This window comes from Diplotaxodon limnothrissa, linkage group LG6, assembly GCF_057381915.1.
Source record: "Diplotaxodon limnothrissa isolate DT_005_m linkage group LG6, D_limnothrissa_male_GT1.1, whole genome shotgun sequence".
Classification (NCBI taxonomy): Eukaryota; Metazoa; Chordata; class Actinopteri; order Cichliformes; family Cichlidae; genus Diplotaxodon; species Diplotaxodon limnothrissa.
Window position 1 is genome coordinate 13,860,121 of NC_140601.1, and position 14,195 is coordinate 13,874,315.

At 41.4% G+C, this 14,195-nt stretch overlaps 2 protein-coding genes across 2 annotated transcripts; both read right to left on the minus strand.

Annotated features, from left to right (window-relative positions):
• Positions 1 to 708: 708 nt before the first annotated feature.
• On the minus strand, positions 709 to 8,453 carry mief2 (mitochondrial elongation factor 2). The gene is made up of 8 exons (XM_085355708.1): positions 8,303 to 8,453; positions 4,943 to 5,102; positions 4,166 to 4,331; positions 3,978 to 4,069; positions 3,328 to 3,504; positions 3,065 to 3,228; positions 2,742 to 2,894; positions 709 to 2,325 (listed from the first exon to the last, which is right to left on the minus strand). Exons 2-8 carry the CDS (start codon positions 5,078 to 5,080, stop codon positions 1,815 to 1,817), a joined length of 1,401 nt encoding a protein of 466 aa, XP_085211834.1. The 5' UTR covers positions 5,081 to 5,102; positions 8,303 to 8,453; the 3' UTR covers positions 709 to 1,814.
• A 906-nt stretch (positions 8,454 to 9,359) lies between these two features.
• Positions 9,360 to 13,728, minus strand: alkbh5 (alkB homolog 5, RNA demethylase). The gene is made up of 4 exons (XM_085355709.1): positions 12,402 to 13,728; positions 12,223 to 12,303; positions 12,000 to 12,122; positions 9,360 to 10,980 (listed from the first exon to the last, which is right to left on the minus strand). Exons 1-4 carry the CDS (start codon positions 13,112 to 13,114, stop codon positions 10,824 to 10,826), a joined length of 1,074 nt encoding a protein of 357 aa, XP_085211835.1. The 5' UTR covers positions 13,115 to 13,728; the 3' UTR covers positions 9,360 to 10,823.
• Positions 13,729 to 14,195: the final 467 nt, after the last annotated feature.

Genomic DNA, 14,195 nt, shown 5'->3' on the forward strand with positions numbered 1-14,195 from the left:
TTAATTGCATCACACTACACCCAACACAAAACACGGCTGAATCTGAACAATAAAACTAAGACATTGCATTAGGTTTAGAAAAGTATACGTAGAAATTAAAATGGAAGTCAGCTTGCTCATATTAGAAATACTACCTTAAAAACAGAGGATCGACACTTAATTTGACTGAAGTAGTTCAGCCTACAGAAACCCTGTTAGAATATATTTGTTTTTTAATCCTATTAAGTTCAGGTTCTTTTGGCACCAAATCTTAGAAACAGTTCCTACCACAGGAAAACCCTAACAATCAGATGACCCCTTATGAACAAGTACTTGGCAACAGTGGAAAAGAAAACCTGCCTTTTAAAAGGAAGTTGCAGTTAAAAACACAGCATAGCTTTATGCTGCATAACTAATGGAGAGTTGTTTCTCAATTTTATCAAAAAGACCATATGAACCTGAAATAAGTCTGTAGTTTGAAAGCAAAGTGCTGTGTTGGGGTGATATGGTACTATGAGGTCTTTAAGGCATGATGGGACCTGATTATTTTATATGTGGAAAAGGATGTTCAATTCGTTTCTGGATTTAACAAAGAAACGAATGAAATAAAAGACAGGTTAATACATAAGAGCATGTCAAATTATTTCAAAGGACACCTGTTATGTTTATTTCCAGCTCCATATTTTTATTGTTTTACTGGAGCAGCTTTGCATAACACACAGGTCAAAATTATCTTTATTTAATTTTTTCTGGGCACTGGTGCCGCCTCCAAGTTCATCCCTCTTTAGTCCCTTATCCTTTAAATCCACCTTTCTCTTAAACCAACTTTCTTCTGAGGCTGCTCCTCACAAACATAGGGTTTGAACCACAGGTGAGTGGGCTTCAGTGCTCACAGCTCGCTGAATGAATATATTGTAAGAGGCCTAACAAGCAATGGTTTGAGGTACCCCCATGACTCATTTGAAATTCACAATACATGCCACCTTATAGGTTCATAAACGTAAAACACTTTTTAATGTAACAAAGTTACAGGAATCTAAATAAAAGCTTTTCATTTTTATTTGCAGTTTTGCTGTTCACTCACAGAAAAACTATTTCTCTTACGACCATCAAAGCACACAATTAAAATATTCCCACCACATTCACTCTGTATTTAAAAAAAACAAAACTGCATAAAATCATTAGGAAGGTTCAAAGCATAATTTAAAGGGTTATTATACCCAGAAACGACTCACAACAGACAGATGACTAAACAAGACAAAGAAAAATGCTCAGCACTTCAAACCATCATTATATTTAAATGTTCACAATGAGTTAAATAAGCCCAACTCAGATACACTGGATAGTGCAGCAACAGCTGGTGGTTTTCATCATGTTATTATTGATCTGCATAGAGAACATTTCAGTGATCTAAGAAGATGATTCGGGGCACACACCGTTAATCAGAGGATAAAGGAACAAGCCATTCTCCTCTTCTGCTGTTGATATATTGAGCTGTGTAATTGGGAAAGATACCACACAAATCTAAAGGTCTGACACACCATTTCAGACATTCTGACAAATATTTTTTCAACTCTTTGCCTGTCTCTTTTCCTCAGAGTGCCTTGTTTAGCCTGATTGGCAAATCTGCAGCCTCCTTGTAACGTCTCCTCCACCAGCGTAGACATCAAACCATGGTGCCTGCCATTATGCCACAGCAACTGTGCCCTTTTCATTTGTGTCAAATATGGAGGCGCTAGACAAGGAGCCTTGAACCAGACATCACAGATAAGATTATTCCTTTGATCTCTGCATGTCAGAGCTTGAGAGAACTGACATGCTGTGGGTGTGCAGCGTTAAATAAGCAGTATTTCCGGCTCTGACACAGCACAGTAGAACATGAAGCCCATCTGGTCCACCTGGTCCTCTGACAAGCCGCTCAGCAGATTGACGGCTGGTTTAAAGTAACTGTGCAGCGCCCCTTGCTCGAGGTAGCCAATTAGCTCTGTGATACATTGTTGGAATCTTACATCCAAGCTGGTCTCGGACCAGTCGCTCTCGGAGTCGCTAAGGTGCAGGATGAGATTGGCCAGCGGGGTGGCTTTGAGCGGTCGCAGGGCAGGGTTCTGTCTGCACACCGCTTTGAGTATTTTAAGGGTGTGTTTGCGGTAGCCGTTGTCGGCTGCATCAAGCTGAGCCAGACGTTGAGTTTCCCACGGGTAGAGAGAGAGATGCCAGGCGTTCACCCAAGGAGACGTAAACTCTGGCTGGGCGGTCAAAACCACATCGCCCTTGCTCAACAGAGGCAACATAGAGACAAACAAGGGCTGATAGTCGCTCTCTGCTCCTTCGACTGCATTTCCAGGCCTGCAGCATGACAACAGAGGAGTGTCAGTTCAATGCAAACAGACATTTCTGTAGAGTTTATTATTTTCTTAGTTATACCCATCACTCAGTTTGTTAGTATGTTTGTTGGTTAGATTACTCATAAACTCAGGTTTGAATGAAAATTATACTGAGGGTGAAGCTAGGTCTATCTTGCATCAAATATAAATATTTATAAATATTTATACCTTTTGAGCGTATATCACAAACTAATCTGGACTAATACATCTTTCTAGATCCAGAGACTCATTTCAAGAATGGTGTGTGCGCTTCGTCATACAATATCAAACTGTATTAATTAAGTAATGTCAGCAGTGAACTATTAAATACAACATGTTACTATTTAAAAAACAACAACACAATTTTCAACAAATCAGCAGTTAAGCATGGGCACACACCGGATCTCCAATCTCAGGTCAGGTCCTCCTAGTACAGGTCTGACGACACAGTCCAAAGTGCTGCTGATTGACGGCCAGTTCACAGTTTCCATGACAGCCTTACTGAACATGTTCACAACAGCTTCTGCAGACAGATAGCCGCCCACCAAATACCTGCAAGACACAAGTAGAGACCCTTGTTTCATCCATTTAACAGCGTCTCAAAAACCCCCAAATTCTATTAATTTTGCTTCTAAAATGGAAAGTGGAGGCCAATACACTATATTAATATGCTACACATGTGTTTGATTTAATACAGACATAAAAAAATGTGTGGTGATCACCTGTCCCAGTAGCTGCGTCCTTTGGGAAAATATTCTAGATTGATCCGTCGGACCATCCAGTGCAGAGGATGTGTGAGCAACGTTTCCTCTCCTGGGATGAGACGCCACAGAGAAGACTCCAGCTGTAGAGGCACCAGCAGGCACGCATGGTCTGCACTGACCACCTAAAGACCAGCACATAACAAAACAATTCCAAGATGTTGCTAGACAAAATCAGAGGCTCGTTTCCCCATCAGCGGGAAATATATTTCTGTTGTGTATACCTGCAAATCATCCAGCAGAGAACCGCCGAGTGTCATATCACCCAGAGGCATGTCTGGGTGACGGCTGTGCAGAAAACCTTGGATCTCAGTGCAGATGTCCAGAGCCACAGACTGAGCCCTCTGCACCTCCTGGGGAGAGAGCGCCGCCCTTGTGTGGTAGTACTGCTGCAGACGCTCCTGAACAGTTCACATAATTTAAAATCAGTTTTAATACTCCCTACTTTGTTCTAACACATCTATTGCTATTTATAGTCATCATGCAAGGAAACTCCCAAAGTTCATACTGCAACTCTTGATTTGACCATTTAAAAGCACTGCTAACATTTACTGAAGAAATTATTATCTTATACTAATTTCTCTGCTTATGTGGATGTTATGCACAATACCTCAGAGCAATGTCATGCTTGTCTGACTTCTTCTGTATCTTCTGCTTGCCCAGCACACACTGTTTTTTGAATTGGCAGGGCTCTTGGGGCTCTGTCAGCCTAATAGTGCATAATAAATATGTATCCCCTAAGCACTGCACTTAACAAAACATGCTGGACGCGCATACATAAATGAGCCAACAGCAGCAAAGGAACTACAGAGCAGTTGCTGAGACTTCATATTCTCTCTCTTCAAGGGCTCAGAGGTGAAGTGTCAGAGTGTACCTGCAAAGTCAGGGCGCACAGCTGGAGCCTCTTGGACTTTGACTCCGGTTTAGTCTGCACGTCCAGCATCTGAGGCTGCTGGCAGAGATCAGCTGAGTGAAAAGAGAACAGCTGTGATATAATAACAGAAGGTGTCACGCAGGATACGTTCTGTGTATTTGTGTGCCCACTTTCAGTCGCTCAAATACCTTTCTGCTGTTTGGTTGCCTTGGTGACATGCTTCATCACCACACCCTCTATGCCCTTCCTGATGAGTGTTGGGGAAGCAGAGACCAAACTCAACTCCTCCCAGCTCTCAGCCATCTTCTGCTCCACCTTTTCGTCATCTGCTGCGCGGCCTGCGCGCTCTATCAGCTGAATGAAAACACTCATTGTCACAGACGTGCAGCCATGAGTACACTCCACAAATACAATTACATACACCATCACAACCCACAGGCAAATAAACGTTGATAGACAGAACCATCCTCAGGACCTGTGCAGTCCAAAGTGCATGTAAGATTTTTTTTTTTTTTTAAATGGTTTAGCATAGATGAGGGTGAAAGAATCATAAGAGATTATAATATTTAACACTGACGTAAAAACAGCAAAGAAAATGGGGAGAGATGCCATAAGGCATGATTTTTAGATCCATGTGTAATAGTGCAAAATTCAGATTTTGCACTATTACTTTTACTTGTTTCATCCCTTTTGCAACACAGTTAAAGTACATTAAGTAAAAGTACTCATTGTGCATAATGATCTTTTTCAGAATCACATACATTATATTATATTATTAGATCAGAATTTAAAATTATTGTTACTGGCAGCTACAAGAGTGATGTATAAAGGCGAGAAAAGGCAAAAATGATGAACAAATGATGAGGAATCTGTCATTCATCCCTTTAGATACACAATATTTCCATACTCACTGGGCTTGGGAAAGATGTTGTGATGTGGTACTAACAAACTCAAAAAGCACTCACCCGTTTCACTGCCAGTGTAGCGATCCCCAGCAGAGCCGCACCGCCAACTCCCAGAACCAGCCGGGCATTAGACAGCAGAAAGTCAATCACTACAGCGATGCCTTCCTCTCCTCGCCTCCGACTGCTCTGGAAGTTCATCTTCTCCTTTTTCGTGGTCAGCCTTTGGAAAAGGAGACGGCATGCATTTGGAAGAGCAGAAGGCAACACAAGATATGACTGACTGTCAGATGGAAAACAACATTTTGGGGGTTTCTCTTCGTTTAGAAATAATTGTATGCAACAGCACTCTAAAGTGTTGAAGTCTGAATAATTCATGAAAGTGGAATAGTGTGCACAGCAACATTTCTATTTAATATGATGAATAACTTCACACACATCGAGCAGAGTATTCTTCAAAGATGTGTGGACACATTAAAGAAATAAACTGAAGCTTTTATACCTTGAATGAAGGGCTTGGTTCTTAATCTTTCAGCACTCTTTATGTCAATACTTCTACGAGCCACAGAGTATTTCTTAGAATGACAAAACCTGCTCTCATCTTTCTTAAAGCAGCATCCCTTCCCAGTTAAAGAATAACTAAACATGTCAGAAAGTGCTGGCAGAAACAGTGTTACATAAACAAACATGGCTATTATTGTTAGCGGGAATCCTGACAGCTCAGTTTTGACATGCTTCAGAATTGTCACTGAGTTAATAGTGATGTAGTTACATGAAGAGAGCTTCACAGACTGGTGTAGCTGACTACACCATTCAGGGCTCTGCTCACTGCTTTAGTATCAGGAACTAAATATGTCTGCAACGGTTGCCTTGAATATGGTGCAACTAAGGTCATATTTTAGACCTGAAACAGCCACAATAAAGGTTCTGTTTAAAAAAAAAAGTAAGGATCAATGTCTGACATGCATTCGCCTAACTGGGCTTGATACAACGATATTCCTTTCTTTTTTCTTTCATAGCTAGGTGTTATAGAAAGGCAAGCTAATTTAAAGCAGACTTTTGTGTCATGGTCTTTTTCCACAGGTGTAATCAATCCCATTAATTGCGCTCCTAAGCTCATTACAGTACACCAGCCCTTACTGATGACACCTGGGATTTTCCTGTTGTGACACATCAGTCTGTTGGTAAAACATCCCTCCCACTATGAGGTCTATGATCCAGTGCACTGCAAAACTTCAGTTAAGGAGCTTGTTTAAGCTGATTGTAAGCTTCTATAACTGAACATGACAGTGATAGAAATGTATTTTTAGTTTGTACAAAGCCGAAAGTTTGTTGAGCTTATCGCGTTTAGCTCCAGATGCCTGATATCCACAAATAGCTATAAGATATTACTCAAAACCATTTCAAACAACTCTGTGTCCTCGCTCCCTGCAAGAGGCACAGGGTCCCAAAACCAAAGGAGCGCTCTATTTATAGACCCGGTGCATCCCTGAGTCATCTAGTTACAGCACATACAGCATGGAGGTGTCACTTTGACTATCAGAACAGAGGTCACTGTTCTGTTACCATCAGGTCAATACTTACATCAATATCCTGATTGCTGTCACAATAGTGCTTAATTATACCACCGCATTCAAACTGCTAATTTAAGTGTGAAAAAAATATTATTTATTTTTATATATATATATATATATATATAAAACACCCAGCACGCCCCTGCGGGCGGTTTATCCTTCAAGCTCGGGTCCTCTACCAGAGGCCTGGGAGCTTGAGGGTCCTGCGCAGTATCTTAGCTGTTCCCAGGACTGCGCTCTTCTGGACAGACAGATATATATATATATATATATATATATATATATATATATATATATATATATATATATATATATATATATATATATATATATATATATATATATATATATATATATATATATATATATATATATATTACAGACACATTAGCACCACCATCAGCAGCAGCAGGATATCCTACTAGACTTCAACTGACAGAGGACAGGCAGCGCTCCGTCTTTGCCGACATTCAAAAACAAAAACAAACTCTACATTTAATAGCTGTGAGTGTGAATGGGAGGTTGTAAAGTTTTATTTTTGCCATTTTCACTTTAAAGCACTGCAAACCTGCACAGATTCTTAGGTTTTTATCTTAATATATATAAACCTGCCATTGCCATTATATATGACACTAACAAAGACATTATACAAATAAAATGCAATTTTCTTCTTTTCCATCTGTGTGATAGATTACTGACCAAATACTAAACATATCACATGGCAAATGTAGAAAGGGCAAAGTTAGACTTCTCCCACAGGATTAAAGGATTTGCAGTTTATCCTGCTGACTGGACTGCCAGTATGTTCACCGTAAGAGTACTGTGGAAAAGTTTCTAATGTTAATTGACTTCATAATAAGAGTAGTAAACTGAAAAGAAAAAATCTTGGTGTGCTGATCTTTTGCCCTTAAAACAAGCCTTCAAGATATTTGGCATTTTGGAGAATTCTTCTGAATGTTTAATTTCTCTCAGAGTCAACTGTCTTTACATGAATCCAAGATGCTCTGATTCTGCTGCTTGCTAAAGAGAGTTCTTTGCCTGTTTTCATGTGATATCACGATGCAGAACAGTGCAATGCGTTCTCAGCATTTCACTGACAATGTGTTTGGACCAAATTAGTCAAGTTTGCAGAATGTGGCTCCAGACTTTGAGGAACCTTAACCATGCTTAAGGTTTGATTAACCCCCTGTTTAGTCCGTTTCTTTTATCTGTCTCTTGGTGCTTTTGAGAAAGAGTGTGGAAAGCAGGTCATGACAGAAGCATATGGTGTTGTTTCAACTTTTCTTACTCCTCTTTAACTCTCCTCTTCAGAAACAACTTTTAGAGTCTGCTAATCACTCACCTAGTTTTATCTGTTTTGTTATCTTGTTTCTGTTTTTACCTCCAAATAATATTATATTATATTATTGCGGTTACTGCTTTAGTCATGCTCTGGGTTATATCCAAACGAACTAATTGCTTGCATAACTGGTCCTTTAACAGCCTCCAAATACATTGCTGAGGCATTTTTCCAAAGGGAGACTTGGAAATTTAAGAGAGGAGACTTCAATTAAGTGTTTCTGTGAAACATCTGGAATCACTCAAACTTTTGAAGGTCTCACTACTAACGAGTTGTGACAGTATTTTAGCGCCGACCTCCCCTCTCATCTCTAGCCTTACAAAAACAGTCGAAAAATACGTCGACGGAAACGAGTAACATACTGACAGACAGTAAAGTTACACAGCTGTCCGAATAACAACGCAGACAAAAACAAAGCGTTTCTCATTGTTAGCAGCTAGCCAGCTGGTTAGCCTTGTTAGCAGTCCATTATATAAGTTATCTCTCCACCCTCCTGATAAATATGCTTACCACTCAGTGCGAAGAAAATGTGATATTCAGGTTCAGAACCATTGGAGTTTGACAGAACACGTCTTTTGATGCTTTTTTGGCAAATAAAAAAAAGCCTGTCGACTGTCGTTTGCTGCCATAAGTATGCCATAAACAGTAGCTAACAGCTGGTGGCTTCTTCGTCTTTTTTTAAAATTTCGGATGATAATCATCGTTAAAGGTGCATTAGCGCCCCCTGGTGACGCTCTGGCACAACAGACCTTCAATAACTGTCCGGCTCTCTTCTGTACAGTTGTTCTAACTAATCGGGTTATTTCTATACATTTATCTGAATTTCCAAAAATAATGTAACAAATACATATATACACACATACATATATATATGTGGGCAGCTTTTTTCCTTTTTGTGGTTCTCCCTTTAAGTTAAATCATCACTTAATAATTAACTATTCCAAAGCTATAAGATGAGATTTCAGTGAAGATGAAAGTTCTCTCCTACTCAAAGTGGCTGACAAGAAAGAAGGTTTTTAGGCCTTTCAGCAAGCCTTCACTGAAGTTAAATTTCATCAGTTCAACATAGTGTAAAAACATAAACAGCTCATTTGGATCAGATGTTAAATTCAGCAGCAGTTTGTAGAGGAAACTTTAGATGAATACCCTGACTTAGTTCATGAGGTGGAGCTTGTGAGGAAACTGCTTACGTCAGCTTTCTGCTTTGAAATGATAAAATGGGAGTACTCTAGATTGAAGTTTCCAGAAGAAATTGTATTTCTGATACCACAGAATCAGACCATTAAAAAAAAAAGTTCATAACTGCATTTGTTTAGCAGTTTGCAGTGGCTGGAAAGTTTGCAGTAAATTGTAGTGCTATATGTTTCAGCTTCTCGATCATGGCTAAAGCACTTCTGGATGGATGCAAACTGCATTTCGTTGCCCTGTACCTGTGCAATGACAATAAAGTTGAATTCTATTCTATTCTTACTGATATTAGATATAAAATAAGATTTCTCAATAGATCATTTAATCTCAAATTCTGCACTTAAAAATGTAACAAATACATATTTGTCAGTATGGCAGGCAGAATAAATAGACTCGGGAGAGGCAAATTCAGCTTTATTTCATTTAGCGAGGACCTTTGTCAGTCAAAAAAATGACAACTAAAAACCCATGAAACCATTTTATGCTCCTTCACTGTCCACACAATCATTTCAACTTTAGCCGAGCTACACAGAGCCATGAACACCCCACGTCCTGTTTTTAGAAAGCAATTTCTCCTCTGAACCAAGGTTATTTTTGCTCATATGTAACTCCATACTAAGCAGTCATCTAATGAGTACCTCTGCCAAACATGGTTGACTGGAAGCAAGCAACAAATTTATGTTTACACAGCAAACCGCAAGGAAATTGTTTCTGCTCAGACCCAAACTAAACAGGACTTAATGGAGGTCATTCTGCTCAAATTAAAGTTCTGACTGACCCCAATTTCACCTTATTTAAAAGAAATTTTTTTTAGATCTAGCACAGGACAGCAACAACGTCAGAATGAAACAGGAGTGTAAAACAAGACCTGAGTTTTTCCATTGCTCCTGAAATGGTGCATCACTCCAGCTGACAGACCAGCAACAGAAGCCATGCGGCCGAGTTGAATCGTAAAACAGAAATCCAGGTTTCACGTCTGCTGCAACTTAAAACTGCAAAATGGAGGCTAAAGTGAACTGAGTGAAGTTACAGGTCAGAAACGTAGGTGCTAAAACTCAAACGCTCCATAAAAGTCCTCCAATCAAACACTATATAAACATATTGTACATTATAACAAGTTAGATTACAGCCCAGGGTTTCCTTTTTACAAGTCCATACTCCTTTCAGCTCTCAAGGTCTGTACATCTTGGTTACAAAAAAACAACAAAACATGCCAGTTTTAGGTATCTATGAACATACAAACAAAAAGTTTCATTTAACTGAACAGTTTATCAACAGAGCCTAACTGTAGTGAATAACTCCAAGTGCTGTAATAAGTAGCAGAGATGTAAGCTTTGTCTGCCAAAAACTAATCCACTCAAATCAAAAAGCAACAGTATGATAACTGCCCTCCCTGTGCCAAACTGAAACAAAAGGAGCAAGTTTGAATGAACAAATAATATAATACTGAAATATAATAATCAGCCATAACATTAAAACCACCTGCTCAAAACGGTGCAGGCCGCACTCAGTGTTGCCAAAACAGATTTGACCTATCATGCCATAGGGGTAGGGGTGTCTCTGATGGCGCTGTGATGCTAGCAGCAGATTCTTTGGCTGCCTGTGTGTCCTGCTAAGATGTTTTCCTCATTGCTGTTTGTCCTGCTGTGCTCCAGTGTTTAGCTGGCCAGAGTAACTTTGACATGAACGCCAGGGCCCCGAGGATTCAAACGACGCTGTTCTGTAATGAGATCATCCTGTTCACCTGTCAGTAGTTTTCATGTTGTGGCTGATGGGCTTACATAAAAAAAAAAAACAAACAACAACAACCAGATATTCATATATTCACATGTGAAAGGAGTCCTCAGTGGCGCCTCATTTTGACTTTGCGCCCTGAACTCTCCTGCTCTTTGTCGTAGTCTTGGCCGCGTCTCCTGTAGTTCTCTGAGGTGATGCTGTGACGATGACGGGACAGTGAAGGACGTCTGTTCTCCTCTTTATCCATCTCCAGAACCCTCGGCCTGGTGGAGTCACATTTGGGTCATTCATCACAAACCCTTTCATCGCACAGAGTTATCTTACTAACACACCTCACGTTTATTCTTGCAGATTCACCACCTCTGAGCCATGACAAAATATTACAGCTTAGAGCTCTGCTTAAGTGCTGCCCAGTTTTCCACGTGAGTAGCGAGACCAGAGGCTAGTATCGTCCCTGACCTCAGTGGAAGACGCTTTTCTGTCACAGCAACTTAAAAACCAAGATATGACACCCTCTATATCTTTTCTACATGTTTAAACTTGAACAGACTGTATGATGAATACCACTCACTGGTGTTTACACACATCATCTTGACCCAACATGGGATCACCTACTCCGCTCCGCAGCCTGTCATCCTGACAGGAATCTTTTTTTTTCTTTGGCAGAAATAGGTAAATGTTTTTGTTTGTACACATCACACTTTCCACACATCTAATTATGCTGGCAAAAACAAGCATTGCTTGTACTGTCATGTCAACAAACTTAGCCTTACAATATCTTTGGCCAAGGCTTTCTGCCTCATTTATTGATTGAGAAAGCGTTTGTTGTGCTGTTTGCCTGAGAATTAATTAGAGCCACTTAAAGAAGTACTCACACCGATGCCAACTGTGCATTTCATAAAAGACTCATTAATAGCCCTAGTTACTGTGACTTGAGGGGCAGACAATCTGCTTGAGACTAGCAGCCTCATTTTCAGGGGGCAGCTGTGAATTTCTAAACACCGGCTTTGTTAGAATGAATTAACGTTACATAAATACTGAGAGTGGCACCACTTGTCCAGACACTTATCAATGTTTCAGTTTAGAGGAAACTGGAATCAGTATGAATTTAATGCCAAACTCTGGTACCCCTTCCTAGCACTCACTGATTGCAGCCTCTATGTTTTCCAATTACATTTTGACCAGTTTCTCATCAGATGAAATACTCGTGCGCTGTCTGACTTTTCTCAGTTTAGTTTGTACCATGAAGACCTCTGGTGTGTTAGCACGTGCGGGTGGATACCTGTGAGCAGCATCAGGGTCTGCTTTGCGATGAGAACGTTTGGCTTTCAGGCGACCTGGTTTCTGTGCCAAAGAAGCTCTTAACGAGCTGTCAGAGCCCAGTCGAGGAGCGTCAGGTCTAGTCCTGCCAAAAAGAAGAAGAAGCAGAATAAGAAAGACTGGGGTTGAGAGAGAGGTTTAAATTAGGATTGTCAATTTTTCAAAATCACAGTGTGTTGACTCACTTTCTGAGGATGATTACTGCACGCCTTTCTTTTATGTCCTGTGGTCGGATGCAGTGGGTAATGTCATCTGCTGCATAGCCACTGAGAGAGGGGAAAAGAGGCTTTTAGTGACTGCTCTCTGCAGCCCGTGGGAACTACACAAAAACACAAAACATGACAGCAAACACAGCTATACTCACCTAAGCACGGTGACACTTCCTCTTCTCACAGGCAAGACAAACACGGGCTCAGACACCCGAATCGGTTTGAACTGGAAGCGGCAGCCGAAGCAGAGAGCGCTGTCACTGAAGAAGGACACGGACACGATGGGCCGGTCAAAGATGTGCAAAGGATCCACGTGTGACACGATGCAGCCACCTGGCTGATAGTCATTGATGACTGCACTGTTAACAAACCCCTCTGGGATGACTCCGTTTGTCACCAGCCGATTGATCACCAGCTCGTGCACCCAACTCGGGATCTCGTCCACTTCTCCTTTGCGGTACAGCCGCTCCTGACCCGGACCACGCTTCTCCAGCTGGGCTCCATACGTGTAGCCCTCCCCGAAGAAGTACTTATTCCGAAGGGGCGCTCTATCCACGGTGTGCTCGCGGTAATGTCCGGCATCTGCCTGTGCAACCACCTCGTCGATCTTCTTCTCGATGAGGGCGCACTCCTCCGGCGTGAAGATGGTCTTCTGCTGGATGCTGCTCCTCACCCGGCGGGCCTCCTGCTCCCGGAGGTCCGTGCTGTCATCGCTGTGCTCGTACTCGTCGTCATCGGATTCCCGGTGCTTGCGTTTTCGGTGTTTCCCGTTGCTCGTTTCGTCCACGCACTTGTTTTCGTAGTCGTCTCTGTGCGGAGTCATGGATTTGAGCTTCTCCCTCAGGTCGGAGTATCCACTGGCTGCCATATCAGCCAAAACAAGATGACCGGCGTGCTGCGACGAGGGCTGCTAGCTAACAGATAGCACGCATCAGCGCTGCATTTCAGCAACAATTACTCGGGGTCTTGTTAGCGTGAGCGGACTAGACGTCTAACAGATGAATATCACTTGCTTTAAAGGGTCCAGTTACTTTCTCGCAGCGCATAAAGTAGCTAACATTAGCTAAGCTGGTGGGCCACTCCGCGTCTGCATTGAAGTAACGATGTGGTGTGGCAGTTGACAGTCTGGAGATTACCTTACCGGACTCTCTCAGGAAAACAGAGCCGTGGCAAATGCAGCACGCTCGGCCAGCAGAAACGCGACAAAATATTATCTGAGCGGCCTGGCTACCAGCTAGCGAGCAAGCTAGTAAGTTAGTTAGCTCCACTAGCCTGGCTGGGTCTGTCCGTCGCCGCCTGGAAAAACAGACAAACCACGCAGCAACATTTCACATGTCGCCGTTAAACTCCAGACCTCAGAGCTCCGCAGACGAGTCAGGTTTTAACTCCAATAGCCTGGGAAACGCATTGCTATATGCGCACGAATCTTGACCTCCTCTTAGTTTACACCAGCACAAACCGTCTCCAAGAAAAAGGCTGAAAATAAACTCGTGTAACCTGCCAGAAGTGTGCGCATGCTCGGTGACGATTTGACAGTGTGGGGCGGGGCTAAATCCATTTTGGGAACCCCGAGGACACATTTTAGTCCTCTGCTGCTAATTCTGTCCCACTTACCTCTTATTTACCTCCACTGAGTCCACACTTTACATCCAGATAGCTCTGTTTTTTTTTTTATTAATTCCGCTGGTTCTCAGTTTATATAGCAGATATACAAAGAAAGAAAACTGTGCGACTAAAAAATAGTTTTTAAAGTTTTATGCAAACTTTTTATTTCATTACATATCACGAAGAAGAATAAAAGAGTGAATATAGTGGAATAAAAAAAAGTGTTGTTATACAGTAAAAATAACTACTTACCGGCCGCTATAGAGTTTGGAAGCAAGCAGTATTCGGCTTAACTCTCGCACACTGAAACAATGTATATTTTTAATATTATGTGTGTAAACAAT